Source organism: Zosterops lateralis (genome assembly GCF_965231275.1).
Source record: "Zosterops lateralis genome assembly, chromosome: 27".
NCBI lineage: Eukaryota > Metazoa > Chordata > Aves > Passeriformes > Zosteropidae > Zosterops > Zosterops lateralis.
The window spans coordinates 1,317,430-1,335,045 of record NC_139787.1 but is presented as its reverse complement, the minus strand read 5'-3'; the positions used below and the strand labels follow the sequence as shown (position 1 = coordinate 1,335,045).

At 49.8% G+C, this 17,616-nt stretch overlaps 2 protein-coding genes and 1 long non-coding RNA gene across 11 annotated transcripts in view; 2 read left to right on the top strand and 1 right to left on the bottom strand.

The window, feature by feature from the left end:
- LOC310919385 (CD48 antigen-like) overlaps positions 1-17,616 on the top strand; it is a 29,592-nt gene that overhangs the window by 6,477 nt on the left and 5,499 nt on the right. For 3 of the 9 annotated variants that reach the window (XM_083878732.1, XM_083878730.1, XM_083878728.1), the window contains 4 exons: positions 7,739-8,032; positions 8,110-8,385; positions 8,560-8,738; positions 8,779-9,278. In XM_083878732.1, the coding sequence (XP_083734858.1) occupies positions 7,739-8,032; positions 8,110-8,385; positions 8,560-8,738; positions 8,779-9,174 (1,145 nt within the window). In that variant the 3' untranslated portion in view covers positions 9,175-9,278. Of the gene's footprint in view, positions 1-6,057; positions 6,610-7,738; positions 8,033-8,109; positions 8,386-8,559; positions 8,739-8,778; positions 9,279-9,635; positions 10,270-17,616 lie in introns of those variants that run through there. The other 6 variants (XM_083878733.1, XM_083878729.1, XM_083878736.1 and 3 more) reach the window with 4 other exon arrangements.
- On the bottom strand, positions 4,874-7,360 carry LOC310919387. The gene is made up of 2 exons (XR_014591815.1): positions 7,220-7,360; positions 4,874-5,645 (listed from the first exon to the last, which is right to left on the bottom strand). It is a non-coding gene; the product is annotated as an uncharacterized lncRNA (long non-coding RNA).
- LOC310919440 (SLAM family member 7-like) lies at positions 11,444-17,225 on the top strand (the record flags this gene model as incomplete). The annotated part of the gene is made up of 4 exons (XM_083878805.1): positions 11,444-11,639; positions 16,264-16,563; positions 16,641-16,907; positions 17,143-17,225. The coding sequence occupies exons 1-4, from the start codon at positions 11,516-11,518 to the stop codon at positions 17,223-17,225; spliced, it is 774 nt and encodes a 257-aa protein (XP_083734931.1). The 5' UTR covers positions 11,444-11,515.

Here is a 17,616-nt window from a genome sequence, read left to right as displayed (position 1 = left end):
GGTTGGGAGGGAAAGGAGGGATGGGCTGATCCTGGTCCCCTGAGAACCCTGGGAAAGGTTGGGATTTGGGATGGGATGGGAATGTTTGGGTTGGGTTGGGCTGACCCCACTCTCCGGCATCTCGGGGTGCCCAGGGAAGCTCTGACCCCTGTCCCTGTTCTCTCCCCTCAGCAGAAAACTCTGTGGACCCTCCTGGACCAGGTGAGCTGCCACCCCCTGTCCATGTCCAGCCATGTCCCTGAGTGTTTTCAAGTGTCCCCAAGTGTCCCCTGAGTGTCCTCAAGTGTCCCCAAGTGTCCCCAAGTGTCCAGAGCAGCTTTTCCATGTCCAGCCAGGGAGGGGGATTGGGGAGCCTGAGCCCAGCCCCCTCCAGCCCCTCCCAAAAACCCTTCCCAGGGAATGTTCCGGATCTTCCCGCAGCTCCCAGGGACAGGGCAAGGAGTGGTGGCCCCAAACCCAACCCCGAGAGGTTCCACCTCCATTGGGGAACCTCTTCCCAACGGAGCCACCCCAAACCCGCCCGGCCGTGTCCCCGTGTCCCCTGCTCGGGGTGACCCCACAGGGAGATCTCCAGAACTCCTTTCCCACCCTACAGCTCTGGGACTTGGTGTTTGGGAATTTTGGGGATTTGGGGATTCTGGGATTTTGGGCTCCTTCTGCCACTGCACCCCCCCAAGCTGCTCATCCTCGTCCTCTGCCCTGGCTGGGATCAAGTTCTCCTGGAACGAGGGATCAGGGAGGGGTTGGAGGCCAAATTCCCAATGTCAGGAAGAGCCGGATTGATTTTGGGATCTTCTCCCTTTTCCAGGCTCTGACTTTGGCATCGGGTTCGGGATCGGAGTCGCAGTCATGGTGGTGATTTTATCGGTTTTCCTGGTTTTCCTCTGCAATTCCCAAGGTGAGAGTGGAAAGCCATCCCTGGAGCCTTGGGGAGGAGGTGGGAGCTGGGAGAGGACAGAGCCAAGATGGGGCAGATTTGGGGTGGATTTGGGGCTGATTGGGGGCTGAGTTGGGACAGATTTGGGGCATATTTAGGGCAGATTTGGTGCAGATTTGGGGCAGATTTGGAGCAGATTTGAGGCGGATTTGGGGTGATTTGGGGCAGATTTGGGGTGGATTTGGGGCAGATTTGGGGTGGATTTGGGGCAGATTTGGGGCGGATTTGGGGCAGATTTGGGGCAGGTTTGGGGCGGATTTGGGGTTCTGATTCTGCCTCCTCTTCCCCCAGCCTGGAAGAAATTCCGTCTCTCCCAATCCAACACTACAGACACAGGTGGGATTTTGGAGATTCCCTTTTCCTGCTGGGAATATTCAGGGAATCACATTTAGGGCCAGGGGAATCATCCCCAGTGATTTGTGGTCAGAGCTGAAGGAGTGGAAGGGGCTGAAACAACTGGGAATTTGGGATTTTTACCAAAAAACGGTGGAATTTTTTTTGGATTCCCCGTCCTGGGTGCTGGAATTTTATCCCAATCCCACAGCACAGGGAGGGATGAGGAAAATTCCAACCTCCAGCACCCAATAGGGGTTTTAGGGTCAAGAATAAAAGGAGTTTTAGGGTCAAGATTTTACCCAAACCTGAATTCCTGAGGTTGGCATTCCCTCAGGAGTGTCCAAGGGGGATTTTCTGCATCCCAAATTCCCAAATTTCTGATTTTTTTCCCCATTTTGCAGCAACTGCAGACGAGTACACGATGGTTTACACCGAGGTTGGACCTTCCCAGCAGGTGAGTCTGGGCTTGGGGACACCTTGGGGACACCTTGGGGACACCTTGGGGACACCTGGACAATTCCTGCTTCCAAATTCTGGGAATTCCAAGCTGGAGGTGGCCCAAGGGCACTGGAACTCACCCAAAAAAACCCAAAAAAACTCTTCCAAAGGGAAGGATCAGAGAAAAAATTGGATTTTTTGGGCAGGGTTGAGAGGAATGGAAATTATTATTTTTAAATTATTATGAAAATAATTCTGCTCCAAAACCATCCCAGGAAGCTCCAGCCTGGATTTGGGATGGGACAACACCTCCAGAGGTGGATCTGGATTTGGGATCTTTATTTTGATCCCCTAAAACAGTTTTAAATCCTTTTTTTCCCCCTCCAGCACATCCCAAATGGAATTAATGGGGAACCCATTGGTGGGGAATCCTCCAGCACCGTTCATTCCCTGGTCAAACGTCCAGAGCAGTTGAGCTGGGGGTGACCCTGTCCCTGTCCCTGGGACAGGAGGGTCCGGATCCCACAGAAAATTCCAGGGATTTCTCTCCCAGGGCTGGGATCAGCTCTCAGAATCCCAAACTGAGCTCGTGTCCCCTTTTGTCCTCACAGGTAGAAAATGTCACCGTGACTGACCTGGAGCTGGTCTAGAAGGAGCTGGGGCTGGTTTTAAGGATCCCAGACCTGGCTTAAAGGACCTGTAAATTATTTAAAATATCTAGAACTGATTTTAAAGGATCTGGAGCCGTTTCAAAGGATCTGGAGCTGGTTTAAAGGACCCAGAAACTATTTAAAGGACCTGGAGCTGCTTTAGAAGGATCCATAACTGGTTTAAAGCATCTGGAGCTGCTTTGAAGGACTTGGAACTAGTTTGAGGGATCCAGAACTGATTTAGAAGGATCCAAAACTGTTTTAAAGGACCTGGAACTGATTTAAACGACCTGGAGTTGGTTTAGAAGGACCTGGAACTAGTTTGAAGGATCCAGAACTGGTTTAGAGGACCTGGAGTTGGTTTAGAGGGTCTCCACCCCTCGGTCAGACAGACGGACACTATGATGTGACTCTGGAATGGCTCCAACATCCCCGATCCCACCCCAGATCCCACGAATCCCACTGATTCCATGGATCCCACTGATCCCACAGATTCCATGGATCCCATGGATCCCACTGATCCCACGGATCCCCCTGATCCCATGGATCCCCCTGATCCCACGGATCCCATGGATCCCACTGATCCCACAGAACCCACAGAAACCACTGATCCCACGGATCCCACAGATCCCATGGATCTCCCCTTCCCAGGATCTCCCCCTTGTCTCAGTTTTCCTCCCAGTACCCTCCATTTGGGATTTCAGGGAGGATTTGGGGATTTCAGGAAGGATTTGGGGATCTCCCTCCTCAATTTTGGCCGCTCCCCGAAATCCCAAAGTCCTCCAGGACCATCAGCTCCAATTGCACCCAAACCAAGGTCCAGTGGGTTCCTCAGACACCTCCAGGGATGAGGGACTCCAACCTGACCCCTTTTTTTTTATTATTTTGATTTTTTGGTAAAGCAAAAAAACTAATTCTCTCAGGAATTCTGATTTTTTCTGCAAACCCCCTTTTTTTTTTGGTTTTTTTGAAGGAATTTCCTCAAGAATTTTGATTATTTTTTCTTAAAAAAACTTTTTTTAAAAAAAGGAATTCCCTCAAGGTTTTTTTTTTTTTTTTTTTTTTTTTTTTTTTTTTTTTTTTTTTAAAAAAAAACCCTTTTTAAAAAAAAATACAAACAGAATTTTCTCAGGAATTTTGTCAATAGTTTCTCTCAAGAGAAGATTTTAAAAAACTTATTTCCATTTGTGTTGGTTTAGCACGGATGGTGAGATGCAATTTATGATTTCCTTTGAACTGACCACCAAAATAAGCAATTGCAAGCAGGGATACACCTGTGGGTCACACAGCCTGAAAAGATGGAAGGAAGGCTGGGATCTCCCTCTTCCTTCCTCCCTCACAGCAGGTAAGGCAGTCCCGGTTCTCTCCTTTGGAGGGGCCAGGACAGCCTGAGTCTGTCCGAGGATATGTTATGCCTCACAACTGTCTCCGATGGTTGAAGACCAAGACCCCCGAAGAGACTGGGGAGAGCCCCTGGCCTGGCTGAGGTGGGACGCCTGCCGAGGACTGATACGCATCTCCACGAGAACAGAATGCAAGAACAATAGCAGCTCGTTACAGTGGACTGAGCTGACTATACTGACCGTGCTAGAAGGGCACAGTTTGCCGCTTGTTCCTGAGCACCCAACCTTAACGCAGGTGCCTGCACTGGCCCTGTGCCCTCTTTGGCTCCATTCCACTTGCCTTGGTCCTCTTCCCGACCAGCCTATAAAGACTCTGCAGATCCCGTGCACCCTTTGTGATCACCCCACTGGAGAAGATCGCGTCTATGGGCATCTCTACGTCTTGAGGATTCCGACTCTCCACGTTGGTAGCTATAACCCCCTTACCCTTTTTCTCTATCCTTCTCACGATTCTCTATTTTCTTTCCCTACTATCGCATTGTGGGCACTAAATAAAAGTGCATTTTTTGTTTAAGCAAACTGGTTTGTCCCCTGTTGTGTCTTTTGCGCTTTGAGATCTCCAAAACAAACCATCAGGTTCCCCGCATATGTTTGCGGACCCTGACAGGCTGGCGTCGGACCAGTCCAGATCAGAACAGGGAATGGCCTTGGACCAGATCAGAGCAGAGCCAGGACTGAACTCACACCAGCACGACTTGCAGGTGCCTGCAGGGACCACCTGATGGGTGACAAAAGACGCAGCAACATCTCCCATGCAGAGCCCTGAAGAGATCCGACCTTCAGCTCTGCGGAACGCAATAAAATGAGAAATTCCAATGAGAATTTCCATGGCAATTTTTTTTCAAAATGGGAATTTTAATGGTAAACTTCCATTAAAATGGGAATTTTCAGTGGGAATTTCCAAGGAAAACCTTGGAAAGCGGGATTTGCATAGAATACATCCTTAAAAATGGAATCGTTTAATGGGAATCCTCATAAAAATGGGAATTTCCATGGGAAAACTTTAATTTTCAGTTTATAAAACCTGAGAAGAAACAAACCTACCAACACCAATTCTCTCCCAAGCCAGGTGTGGTGGTTTGAAAGCAAAACCAGTGAGACACTCCAAGTCAGAAATACAATTTAATAGGAAGAAAGAAAAAAAAAACAGAAGTCAAATACAATACAACACAATACAACACAATACAACACAACACAATACAATGCAATGCAATGCAATACAATACAATGCAATACAGTATCGTACAATACAATACAATAAAATACAATACAATACATCTAATACAATCTAATACAATATAATCTAATACAATCTAATGCAATACGATACAACACAACACAATACAATAAAATACAACAGAATACAATCCAATACAATACAACACAATACAATATAACACAATCCAATCCAATACAATACAATGCAATACAATGCAATACAACACAATACAATACAATAAAAGCAATAATACCAAACTCCACTGGCAGAGTCAGAAGGCAGCCTGAGCAGGGTGGTGGGAGCAGTCCAGGTGAGGGCTCTCCTCGAAGCCGTAGAAAGCTCTGGTGGCTCTTGTCCTCTGGGAATCCAGGGGGTGAGGGCTCCCTGTGCTGCCCCAAATCCCAGATTCTCTCCAGGTGGGAATGCTTGGCTCCTCCCCCTGGGCGGGGCCTCTCCCAGTGGGATGACGTCATTCCATGAGTCCTGCAGTGGCTCCTCCCCCTGGGCGGGGCCTCTCCCAGTGGGATGACGTCATTCCATGAGTCCTGCAGTGGCTCCTCCCCCTGGGCGGGGCCTCTCCCAGTGGGATGACGTCATTCCATGGGTCCTGCAGGGGGTCACTGATGTCCCATTGAACAGAGAGAACTCCCGGGGGGATTTATCTGTGAATTATGAATTATTAAATAATCTGTGAATTATGTGACAGGGCACTGACGGGCCATGAACAGAGGACAGCCCAGAGGGAGGGGCCTGGGAAAAACAACCCTGCCCCAGCTGGTTTGAGCAGCTCATGGAGGTGGGGAGAGAATAAATACTTTGTGCCCGTCCTACGCTGAAACACGGGACACAACCCCAAAGTCTTCCTCAATCCAGACCCCAAATTCTCCTCGTTCCAGACCCAAAATTCTCCTCAATCCAGACCCCAAAATTCTCCTCATTCCAGACCCAAAATTCTGTTTGTTCCAGCCCTAAAATTCTCCTCATTCCAGACCCAAAGTTCTGTTTGTTCCAACCCCAAAATTCTCCTCATTCCAGACCCAAAATCCCCATTCCAGACATAAAACCCTCCTCATTCCAGACCTTAAAATTCTCCTCATTCCCGCCCTGCAAATCCTCCTTGTTCCATCCCCCAAATTCCTCCTTGTTCCGGACCCTCAAATCCCCATTCCAGCCCAAAATTCTTCTCCTTCCAGAACCAAAATTCCCATTCCAACCCCCAAATCCTCCTCATTCCAGACCATTCCATGGTTTTGGTCTCTCCAGGCTGGTCCCCACAGAGCATCTGAGTAATTTGTCACACACACCCACAGTGTCACTCTCTGTCCCAGCTGCTCTGGTGGCACCATCACATTTGTTTGTGAACCCAGTTTGTGGTTTCCTTTTTCTCTTAAAACGCCTCAAATTTTCATTCTGAGTAAGACCTGCCCCTCACCACAGCATTGGCTGTCAAACCACATCTGGCCCGTTTCTCTACACTCAGGCCATGAGAACTGTGCAGACACACTTCCTTCTCTTCCTCTCCCTCATTTCTGGGTGCTCAGTGCTCCAAATCCTCTCTGATTTGGACACCCATGGAGGGGTTTTGGATCCAGCTCCTCGCCATCCTCACGCTCCTCACCCAAACCTGTAAGTGCCCCGTGCCCCTCGTCCCTCGGGAACCAGATTTTGGGGTGGTTTTGGGGGTTTTTAGGGTCAGGGCAGAGCGGGAGCAGCGGAGCAGCTCGGCGGGGTTGGGTTTGTGCCCAGTGTTGGGATCTGGGGCTGCCGTGGATCTCTGAGCTGTGGATGGAGCCCAAGGTCCACCTCTGGTCCAGCCTGTGTCCAGCTGCTGCCCGGGGAGCTCCTGGCAGAGGTCATCCCATGGATTGGCCGTCCCTGGCAGTGACCGCGGCCAGGACGGAGCCGCCCGGGGCAGGGGAAGGGTCCAGGGGGTGCCACGGGGTCATTGAAAATTCCCTCCCAGCCCAAACCTCTCCAGGACTCCGCGTTTCTCCTCCGAGGAGCAGCTGCAGGTCTGGCCAGGAGCTCCCTGTCCTGCTCAGCTCCCTGAGCTCAGACTTTGCCAACCTTTCCCACCTTTCTGAGCCTTCCCCAAAATCCTGGTTCCTTTTCCCCTCCTGTTCCCCCTCCAGGCTCTGGGGAGGATTGGCCCAAGATGGGGCAACCAAAGGGGGAAAGGTGCCCCGGTCTCTCCCCTGGTCATGGGAACCTTCTAGAAAGGAATGACCCGGTCCACCTCTGGTCCAGATGTTCTCCTGCTCCACCTGCAGCTCCTGCTCCTCTCAGTTTTTGGAAGTTTCATCTTGAGGTGTTTTTGGGTGGAAAATAAAGAAATTTGGCAGGGTTCAGCTCCTTCTTGCCAGCTCTGAGAGGTTTTATCACAGGAAATGGCTCGTGGTTTTGTTAAACTGCGAATTTTCTGTGAGTTTATCTTTCCTGGCAGCTTTTTCTTTCCCTGTGCTCAGAGAGACTCTGTTATCAGTGTCCCAGCTGTGCCCGAGGCTGAGGGAGCCAAAAATTCCGAGCCCAACCTCGGGGCTGGGCCAGGATCAGATTCTCTCTCTTGGTTCAGCACCTTCATCTTCCCTCCATCCCAGCTGGATCCCACCTCCACCCCTCCTTCAACTGACCTTCATCTCACCTCCATTTCAACTTGAGCCCACCTTGAGCCCACCTTCATCCTACGTTCACTCCCCCTCCATCCCATCCCCATCCCACCCTCACCCCGTGTTCTCTCCCCACTTTCTCTCCCCAGGCAGCGCCAGTGACACCCCAGAGCTGATCGGGGCCGTGGGCGGGTCCGTGACCTTCCGCATCCACAACACAGATGGATATGGAGCTTTGTGGAGTTTTGGGAACATTCCCATAGTGATTGTGGAATTTGGGGATCCTTCTCGACCTGTATTTTATAAAGAAGAATTCAAAACTCGTTTCACTGTCTCCGAGAGGGGCCGGGCACTCAGCATCTCCCAGCTGAGGATGGAGGATGCCGGGACCTACTCTGTAAACATTGATGGGAAAAAATCCACCTTCACCCTCCTCGTGTACAGTAGGTGCATTTTATGCTGTTTTGGAGTTTTTTACACTACAAAAAAAAAGAAATTTCTGACCCCCCTGTGCCCCCAGGGGAGCTGCCAGAGCCCACAGTGACCTGTGAGGCCCAGGACTGCTTGGACGAGATCTGCCTCTTCTCCCTGCGCTGCTCCTGTGAGCCTGACACCGGCTTTGGGAACGTCTCCTACACCTGGACAGGGTGGGATCAGCAGTGGAAAGAGCGGCCTGTGGTGCTGCCATTGGTGGATAAATCCTCTCTGGATAAGCTGGACCCACTGAGGTGCACGGCCCGGAACGCCGTCAGCAGCAGGAGCGTCACCATCACCAACCCCGAGGGGCTGTGCCCAGGTGAGAGCCGGGGAAAGGGGCACGGGAAGGTGGGGTGGGAGTGTTGGGGTTGGGATGGGCTGGTTCTGCTCCCCTGCGAGCCAGGTGGGATGTGGGGTTGGGATTTGGGATGGGATTGGGGTTGGGGTGCCCAGGGAAGCTCTGACCCCTGTCCCTGTTCTCTCCTCTCACCAGAAAACTCCACACACCCTCCTGGACCAGGGGAGCTGCCACCCCGTGTCCATGTCCAGCCGTGCTCCCGAGTGTCCTCAAGTGTCCCCAAGTGTCCCCAACTGTCCCCAAGTGTCACCAAATATCCCCAAGTGTCTCCTGAGTGTCCTCAAGGGTCCCCAGGTATCCCTGAGTGTCCCAGAGTGTCCCCAAGTGTCCCCAACTGACCCCAAGTGTCTGGAGCAGCTTTTCCATGTCCAGCTGGGAGGGGGATTGGGGAGCCCGAGCCCAGCCCCCTCCAGCCCCTCCCAAAAACCCTTCCCAGGGAATGTTCCGGATCTTCCCGCAGCTCCCAGGGACAGGGCAAGGAGTGGTGGCCCCAAACCCAACCCAGAGGGGTTCCCACACACAACTGTGGGATTTGGGGGATTTGAAGATTCTGGGGATTTGGGGTTTAGGATTTGGGGATTCTGGGATTCTCCTGCTGCTGCTCCCCCCAAGCCGCTCATCCTCATCCTCTGCCCTGGCTGGGATCGAGTTCTCCTGGAACGAGGGATCAGGGAGGGGTTGGAGGCCAAATTCCCAATGCCAGGAAGAGCCGGATTGATTTTGGGATCTTCTCCCTTTTCCAGGCTCTGACATGGGCAGCTGGGTCGGGATTGGGGTCACAGTCGGGGTCGCAGTTGTGGTGGTGATTTTGTTGGTTTTCCTCGTTTTCTTCTGGAAATGCAAAGGTGAGAGTGGAAAACCATCCCTGGAGCCCTGGGGAGGAGGTGGGACCTGGGAGGGGACAGAGCCGGGATGGAGCTGATTTGGGGTGAATTTGGGGTTTTTAGGGGCAGATTTGGGGATGATTTGGGGCAGATTTGGGGTTCTCTTGTCACAGCTCACTGTGGGGGTTGAACAGGTTATTTTAATTTGGGGACAGCCCATGGACTGTGGTTGTGGTTTCCTGTGGGGCGGAGCCAAACAGCTGGCTGGGTTTGAAGATTGACACCCGGTCAACTCACTCAAAAGAGTTGAACCCGCCACTGCGGAAAAGCACATTTATAAACTAATAAAACCCGGGAAAATCTCTCTTTCTTCTGGCCTTCCAACAGGTTACCAGCCGGCCAGCCTGGAGAGTGGCTCATCTGAGAGTTCTGTCATGGCCGAGCCGGGCCACCGGGGCTGTCTCCACGCCATGAGGTGTTCGGGACCAGCACCGGGACCGGCCTGGGACAAGCACGGAACAGAGTCGAGACGGGCCTTGTCAGCACCAGCAGAGACCAGATACCAGCTCAGACCAGAGCCAGGACTGACCATGGACCAGCTCAGACCAGAGCCAGGACTGAACTCGCACCAGCACAACTCGCAGGTGCCACCAGGGACCACCTGATGGGAACCAAACACACAGTGACGTCTCCCATGGAGAGACTTGCAGAGATCAACCCTTCAGCTCTGCAGAACTCTGTAAAATGAGAAATTCCAATGGGAATTTCCATGGAAAATGTCTTTAAAATGGGAATTTTAATGGTAAACTTCCATTTAAATGGAAATTTTTAATGGGAATTTCCAATGAAAGTCTTTGAAATGGGAATTTGCATAGAAAACGTCCTTAAAAATGGGATTTTTCTTTTAAATGGGAATCTTCACAAAAATGGGAATTTCCATGCGAAAACTTTAACTTTTGATTTATAAAACTTGAAAACCAACAAACCTACAAACACCAATTCTCTCCCAAGCCAGGTGTGGTGGTTTTGGGGACATTTTTAGGACATTTTTTGGACATTTTTTGGACATTTTTAGGACTTTTTAAAAACCCATTCCAGTTCACTTCCCCTTTACCCCAAAGTTTCGCCACGAGGTGTCCCCGTGTGACCTTCTCAGAATAATCTGATTTTGGGGAAGCGCGTCTTTCCCCAAAATTGTCATTGTCATTGTCATTGTCCCGTGTCCAGGGGTGGCGTTTGGTGGGGGACAGAGGGGAACCTGACCCCAAAATGCCCTTTCCAACCCCAAAATCCTCCTCATTCCAGACCCCAAATCCTCAGAATTTCCAAACCTGAAATTCCCATTCTTGCCCCCAAATAATCCTTGTTCCAGCCCCAAAATCTCCTTTCCAGCCCCAAATCATCCTCGTTCCAGACTCAAAATTTCTATTCCAGCCCCCAAAACCTCCTCATTCCAGACCCCAAATCCTCCATGTTCCAGCCCCAAAATCCTCATTCCAAACCCAAAATCCTTCTTGTTCCAGAACCAAAATCTCCATTCCAGACCCAAAATTCTCCTCATTCCAGACCTCAAATCCTCCTCATTCCAGCCCCAAAGTCTCCGTTCCAGCCCCAAAACCCTCCCAAGGATTTGTTTTGTGGTGACCTCACCGTGGCCTTGCAGGACCTGAAGGGGCTTCAGTAAAAACGGAAGGAGACTTTTCCCCGAGGGAAGGAGTGCCTGGCCAAGGGGAATGGGTTCACACTGACAGAGGGGGAACCTGGGCGGGATTTGGGGCAGGAATTGTTCCCTGGGAGGGTGGGGAGGCCCCGGCCCGGGTGATTCCATGGATTCCCCATCCCTGGGAGTGTCCAAGGCCAGGCTGGACAGGGCTTGGAGCCACCTGGGACAGCGGGATGAGCTTTAGGGTCCCTTCCCACCCAAACTGGTCCAGGATCTGGGCTCAGGGACACCCCAGAGATCCCAAATCCACGTGCAACAATTCCTAAACCCCGGTATTCCCTGGGATAATCGTATCCAGGGTTATCCAGGTCCCCACGTAGCACCTGAGTCATTTGTCACACACACCCACAGTGACACTCTTTGTCCCATCTGCTCTTGTGTCACCATCACCTTTCGTGGGAAAATGAGTTTTGGGGTTTTTTTTTCCTCTTGAAACACACCAGGTTTCCATTTGTGAGCGTGAGCTGCCACCTCTCAACGTCATTTTCATCACAAACCACATCCACCCCCTTTCTCTGCACCCAGAAACTCAAAAGCTGCACAGATGCTCTTCCTCTTCCTGTTCTACATCTGTGTGCTCAATGCTCCAAATCCTCTCTGTTTCTGGACACCCATGGAGGAGTTTTGGATCCAGCTCCTCGCCATCCTCACGCTCCTCACCCAAACCTGTAAGTGCCCCGTGCCCCTCGTCCCTCGGGAACCAGATTTTGGGGTGGTTTGGGGGTTTTTAGGGTCAGGGGAGAGCGGGAGCAGCGGAGCAGCTCGGCGGGGTTGGGTTTGTGCCCAGTGTTGGGATCTGGGGCTGCCGTGGATCTCTGAGCTGTGGATGGAGCCCAAGGTCCACCTCTGGTCCAGCCTGTGTCCAGCTGCTGCCCGGGGAGCTCCTGGCAGAGGTCATCCCATGGATTGGCCGTCCCTGGGAGTGACCGCGGCCAGGACGGAGCCGCCCGGGGCAGGGGAAGGGTCCAGGGGGTGCCACGGGGTCATTGAAAATTCCCTCCCAGCCCAAACCTCTCCAGGACTCCGCGTTTCTCCTCCTGAAATCCTCCAAATACAAATTTATAATTGGGAATAAGGGGGGGTAGTTCACATTCCCCATTCCAAGGGAAACTCCAGCTTTCCCTGGCAGACACTTCTCTTCCCAAACCAAGACAAATGTCCAATTCCCAAATTGTGACATTCCCTGGGATAACAATAAATATATTATTAGGTTTAATAATAATAAATAATAGGTTTAATAATAGTGAGTTCATACATAGGTTTATACACCTGTTATAAACCTATAATGGGTTTATAGGTTTAATAATAATGAATAGGAATAATAGTAATAGGTTTAGTAATAATAGGTTTAATCATAATAAATAGGTTTAATAATGAAAAAAATTAATACATTTAGGGAACTTAGGAAAAAAGGAACTAGTGCATTCAGCCAAGTCCACAACCTGTTATTTCAGAGCATTTTTCTGAATACCCTTTCTATGTTATCAGTGTTTTTGAATATTCGTATTTTCCTATAAATTAATTTCCATATTCTGGGAGATGCTTTGCATGGCCCTTCCTTGGGTTTGTCTTTTTAGAGCATTTGTGCTTTTTGTTTTTTTTCTTTATTATCACCTTCATCTTGGGCCTTGGTCTGTGTTTTTTTCTGATAGTAGATGCTGATAGTTGGGAAATCGGTATCAGGGTTTTTTTACGTGTTAATTGGGTGTTATTTTAATTAAACAGACAGTTTTAAATATATTATATCAATATAAGGGGGTTTTTTACATGTTAATTGGGTGATTTTTTGGTCAAACGAATATTTCAAGGAATTACTATGTCACTACTCCCACTGTGCCTAATTTTCTTTACTAATATCAGAAATAAAAACTGATATCATTACCACAAAGTTATTAGTCATATATAGCACATGTCTTGGGAAAAGCCAATTTTATAAAATAAATTTGTATTATTGGAGGCGTTTATTATAATATTTATTAATTAACACTATAATGTACATTATAATACACACATTACATATAATAATTATATATATTATAAATATTATATAATATATAATATGTGTATTATAATGTATATTATAATATTAATTAATAAACATTAAAATAGACACCTCCCAACCCAAACCTCTCCACAATTTTCCTCCAGCTCCAAGTCCAGCCAATGATGTTGTTTTACACCACAACGACGCAGAATTCAACTTCAGAAGGCTGAAAATGACTTTTTTATTTTATATTTATATATTTTATATATATTTTAATGTATTATTTTACATGGAATAATTTGATTGGTGTAAAAAAGACAAACTTTTTAAATTACATTGGTTACACTAGAGAGACATCAAGAAATCCCTCTCAGGAAAAGGAATTTAACATCAAGTTACAGTTTACAAAATTATGTCTTTTGTTTATAGAAAATTTTCTATAAAGAAAAGAATTTTTTAGAAAAACTAAAATGCTTCAAGTACAAAACCAGGGCTGGAGGGTGAGAAAATTTGGGCAGCCAAGGGGAGAAAATGAGGCAACAAAGGGGAAAAATGGGGCAACCAGGGGAAAAATGGGGCAACCAGGGGAAAAATGGGGCAACAAAGGGGAAAAATGAGACAACAAAGGGGAAAAATGGGGCAACAAAGGGGAAAATGGGGCAACTGAGGGGAAAAATGAGACAATAAAAGGGGAAAATGCCCCAGACCCTCCCCTGGCCATGGGAACCTTCTAGAAAGAAATGACCAGGTCCATCTCTGGTCCAGATGTTCTCCTGATCCACCTGCAGCTCCTGCTCCTCTCAGTTTCTGGTGGTTTCATGTGATGTTTTTTAGCCGAAAAAAGGAAATTGGGCAAGTTTTCAGCCCCTCCCTGAAGCCTCTGAGGGTCTTTTATCACAGGAACCAGTTTGTGGCTTGGTTAACTGTGAAATTTTCTATGAGTTTATCTCTCCTGGCAAATTTTTCCTTTCCATATGCTCAGAGAGATTCCATTATCGGTGTCCCAGATGTGCCCGAGGCTGATGGAACCAAAAATTCCGAGCCAGGATCAGTTCCCTGTTAGAAAAAATTGGGAAGAAAAACTCAGTTCCTGGTCTAGACTGGGAAGCACGAGGTTCGGGTTTTATTTGGAAATGAGAAGTTGAGGAGAATTGTGAAAACGGCTCCTTCTTCCTTAAATTGGTGACCCGAGGTCATGGGGTGGTCACGGGAGGGAAGGGATGGAGCCAGAGGGGTCTTGGAGCTGGTCCTGGGGGTCAACCAAAGGAGGGGGGAGGGTTTGGTGAGATCCCACCTGGGGTGGTTGAGAGCCCATGTGGGATGGTGAGAGTTCACCTGGGATGGTGAGATTCCAACTCAAATGGTGAGATCCTAAAAGGAATCTTGTGATTCCAAATGGACTGGTTGAGAGTCCACCTGGAATAGTGAGATCTCAACTGGAATTGTTGAGATTCCACCTGGAATGGTGAGCGTCCACCAGGAGTGGTGAGGTCCCAACTGGAATAATGAGATTCTCAACTGGAATGGTGAGATTCCAACTGGAAGGGTGAGAGTTCAACTGCAATCACAAGATTCCACCTGAAATTGTGAGATCCTAACTGGAATTGTGAGATCTCAACTGGAATCATGAGATCTCAACTGGAATTTTTGAGATTCCACCTGGAATTGCTGAGATTCCACCTGGAATGGTGAGAGTCCGCCAGGAGTGGTGAGGTCGAAACTGGAATCGTGAGATTCCACCTGGAAGGGTGAGAGTCCAACTGGAATCACAAGATTCCCCCTGAAATTGCAAGATCCCACCTGGAATGGTTGAGATCCCAACTGGAATTTTGAGATTCCACCTGGAATAGTTGGAATCCCACCAGGAATAGTTGAGATCCCACCCAAAATCTCAAGATTCTCCCAGGCCTGATGCCCCCACCCCAAAAAGGTCACGGAACCTTTGGAGCAGGTCCAGAGGAGGCCCCGGAGTTGGGAATGGACACAGGGAATGGTCAGCCTGGGGAATGGACACAGGGAATGGTCAGCCTGGGGAATGGACACAGGAATGGTCAGCCTGGAGAATGGACACAGGGAATGGTCAGCCTGGAGAATGGACACAGAAATGGTCAATCTGGGGAATGGACACAGGGAATGGTCAGCCTGGGGAATGGACACAGGGAATGGTCAGCCTGGGGAATGGACACAGGGAATGGTCAGCCTGGAGAATGGACACAGGGAATGGTCAGTCTGGGGAATGGACACAGGGATGGTCAGTCTGGAGAATGGACACAGGGAATGGTCAGCCTGGGGAAAAGGGACACAGGGAATGGTCAGCCTGGAGAAAAGGGACACAGGGTCCTGTCCTGCTGAGGTCACCCAGAGTGACCCTTCCCCTCCTGACCTTCCCATCTGCAGCTCCTGGTTCCCGTTTCCCTTTTGGTTCCTCTCCTGGGGGTGGCCTGGTGCTCTTCCTCCTCCCAGGGACCCTCCCGTGAGCCCCCCGTGAGCCTCCAGAGACCCCCCAGCCCCGGTGGGCTTCGTGCTCTGGGCTCAGAGACTTCATCCTGCCTGGATTCCATCCTTCATCCCTCCTTCATCCCACCTTGATTCCATCCTTGATCGTGCTTTGATCCCACCTTGATTCCATCTTGATCTTATCTTCATCCCACCTTGATCTCACCTTTGTCACACCTTCATCCCCAACTTCATCCCATCTTAATCCCACCTTGATCTTATCTTCATCCTGCCTTGATCCCTCCTTCATCCTGTCTTGATCACACCTTGATCCAACCTTGATCTTACCTTCATCTCCCCTTCATCCTGCCTTGATCCCAGCTTTTCTTTCCACCTTGATCCCACCTTGATCCCTCCTTCATCCCAGCTTTTCATCCCATCTTCAGCCCACCTTCATCCCAGTTTATCATCCCACCTCCATCCCATATTCATCCCAGATTTTCATCTTGTATTCATCCTGCCTTAATCCCACCTCCAGCTCAAACTCAGCACTCCTTCACCTTAACTTCACTCCATCTCTATCCCATGTTCAGCAAACCTTCATCCCTCCATCCCTCCATCTGTCCTTCATCCAAACTTTATCCAACCTTCATCCCTCCTCCAACTGACCTTCATCTCACCTTGAGCCCACCTTCATCCCACATTCACTCCACCTTCATCCCACCTTCATGACACATTTATCCCTTCATCCCAAATTCAACTGACCTTTATCCTCCCTTCATCCCTCCTCCAACTGACCTTCTTCACACCTCCATTCCGCCTTGAGCCCACCTTCATCCTGTGTTCACTCCACCCTCATGTTCTCTCCCCAGGCAGCGCCAGTGACACCCCAGAGCTGATCGGGGCCGTGGGCGGGTCCGTGACCTTCCGCAGCCCCAGCACGGATACAAAGGGAAATGCAGCTTTGTGGAGTTTTGGGAACGTTCCCATAGTGACTGTGCCATTTGAGGATCCTTCTCAATCCTTCTTTTATCAAGACAAATTCAAAACTCATTTCACTGTCTCCGAGAGGGGCCGGGCACTCAGCATCTCCCAGCTGAGCATGGAGGATGCCGGGACCTACTCTGTAAACATTGACGGGAAAATATCCACCTTCACCCTCCTCGTCTACAGTAGGTGCTTTTCATGCTGCTTTTTTGGTTATTTACACTAAAAAAAGATAAACTTCTGACCCCCCCTGTGCCCCCAGAGGAGCTGCCAGAGCCCACAGTGACCTGCGAAGCCCAAGACTGCTCAGGTGGGAGATGCAACGTCTCCCTGCGCTGCTCCGTGACCGGCACCGGCTTTGGGAACGTCTCCTACACCTGGAGAGGGTGGAACCTGTGGAATGAGGAGTCCGTGGTGTTGCTGGTGAATAATTCCTCCCTGGATGAGCTGGATCCACTGACGTGCACAGCAAAGAACCCCGTCAGCAGCAGGAACATCACCATCACCACCTCCGAGAGGCTGTGCTCAGGTGAGAGCCATGGGGAGGTGAATTTGGGATGGGAATGTTGGGGTTGGGCTGGGCTGATCATTCTCTCCTGAGAGCCAAGAGAAGATTGGGATTTGGGGATGGGAATGTTGAGACTGAGATGAGCTGATCCCACTCCCCTGAGAGCCGTGGGAAAGTAGAATTTGGGGATGGGAATATTTGGGTTAGGATGGGCTGATCCCTCTCCCTTGAGAGCCAGGAAAATTTGGGATTTCAGGTTGGGATGGGAATATTGAGGTTGGGATGGGCCAATCCCGCTCCTCAGAGAACCAGAAAAATGTGGAGGGAAAAGTGGGCTGAGCTGATCCTGCTCCACTGAGAACCCTGGGAAAGGTTGAGATTTGAAGATGGGATTTGGGGATGGGAATGTTGAAGTTGGGATAAGCTGATCCCTCTCCCTTGAGAACCACGACAAAGTTGAGGTTGGGTTGGGCTGGGCTGATCTGGCACCTTGAGAACATTGGGAAAGGTTGGGATTTGGGATGGGATGGGAATGTTGGGGTTGGGATGGGCTGATCCTGCTCCTCGGAGAACCAGAAAAATGTGGAAGGAAAAGTGGGCTGAGCTGAACCTGGTCCCTTGAGAACCATGGGAAGGTGGAATTTGGGGATGGGATTTGGGGATGGGAATATTTGGGGTCGGGCTGGGCTGATCCCATCCCCTAAGAACCAGATGGGATTTGGGGTCGGGA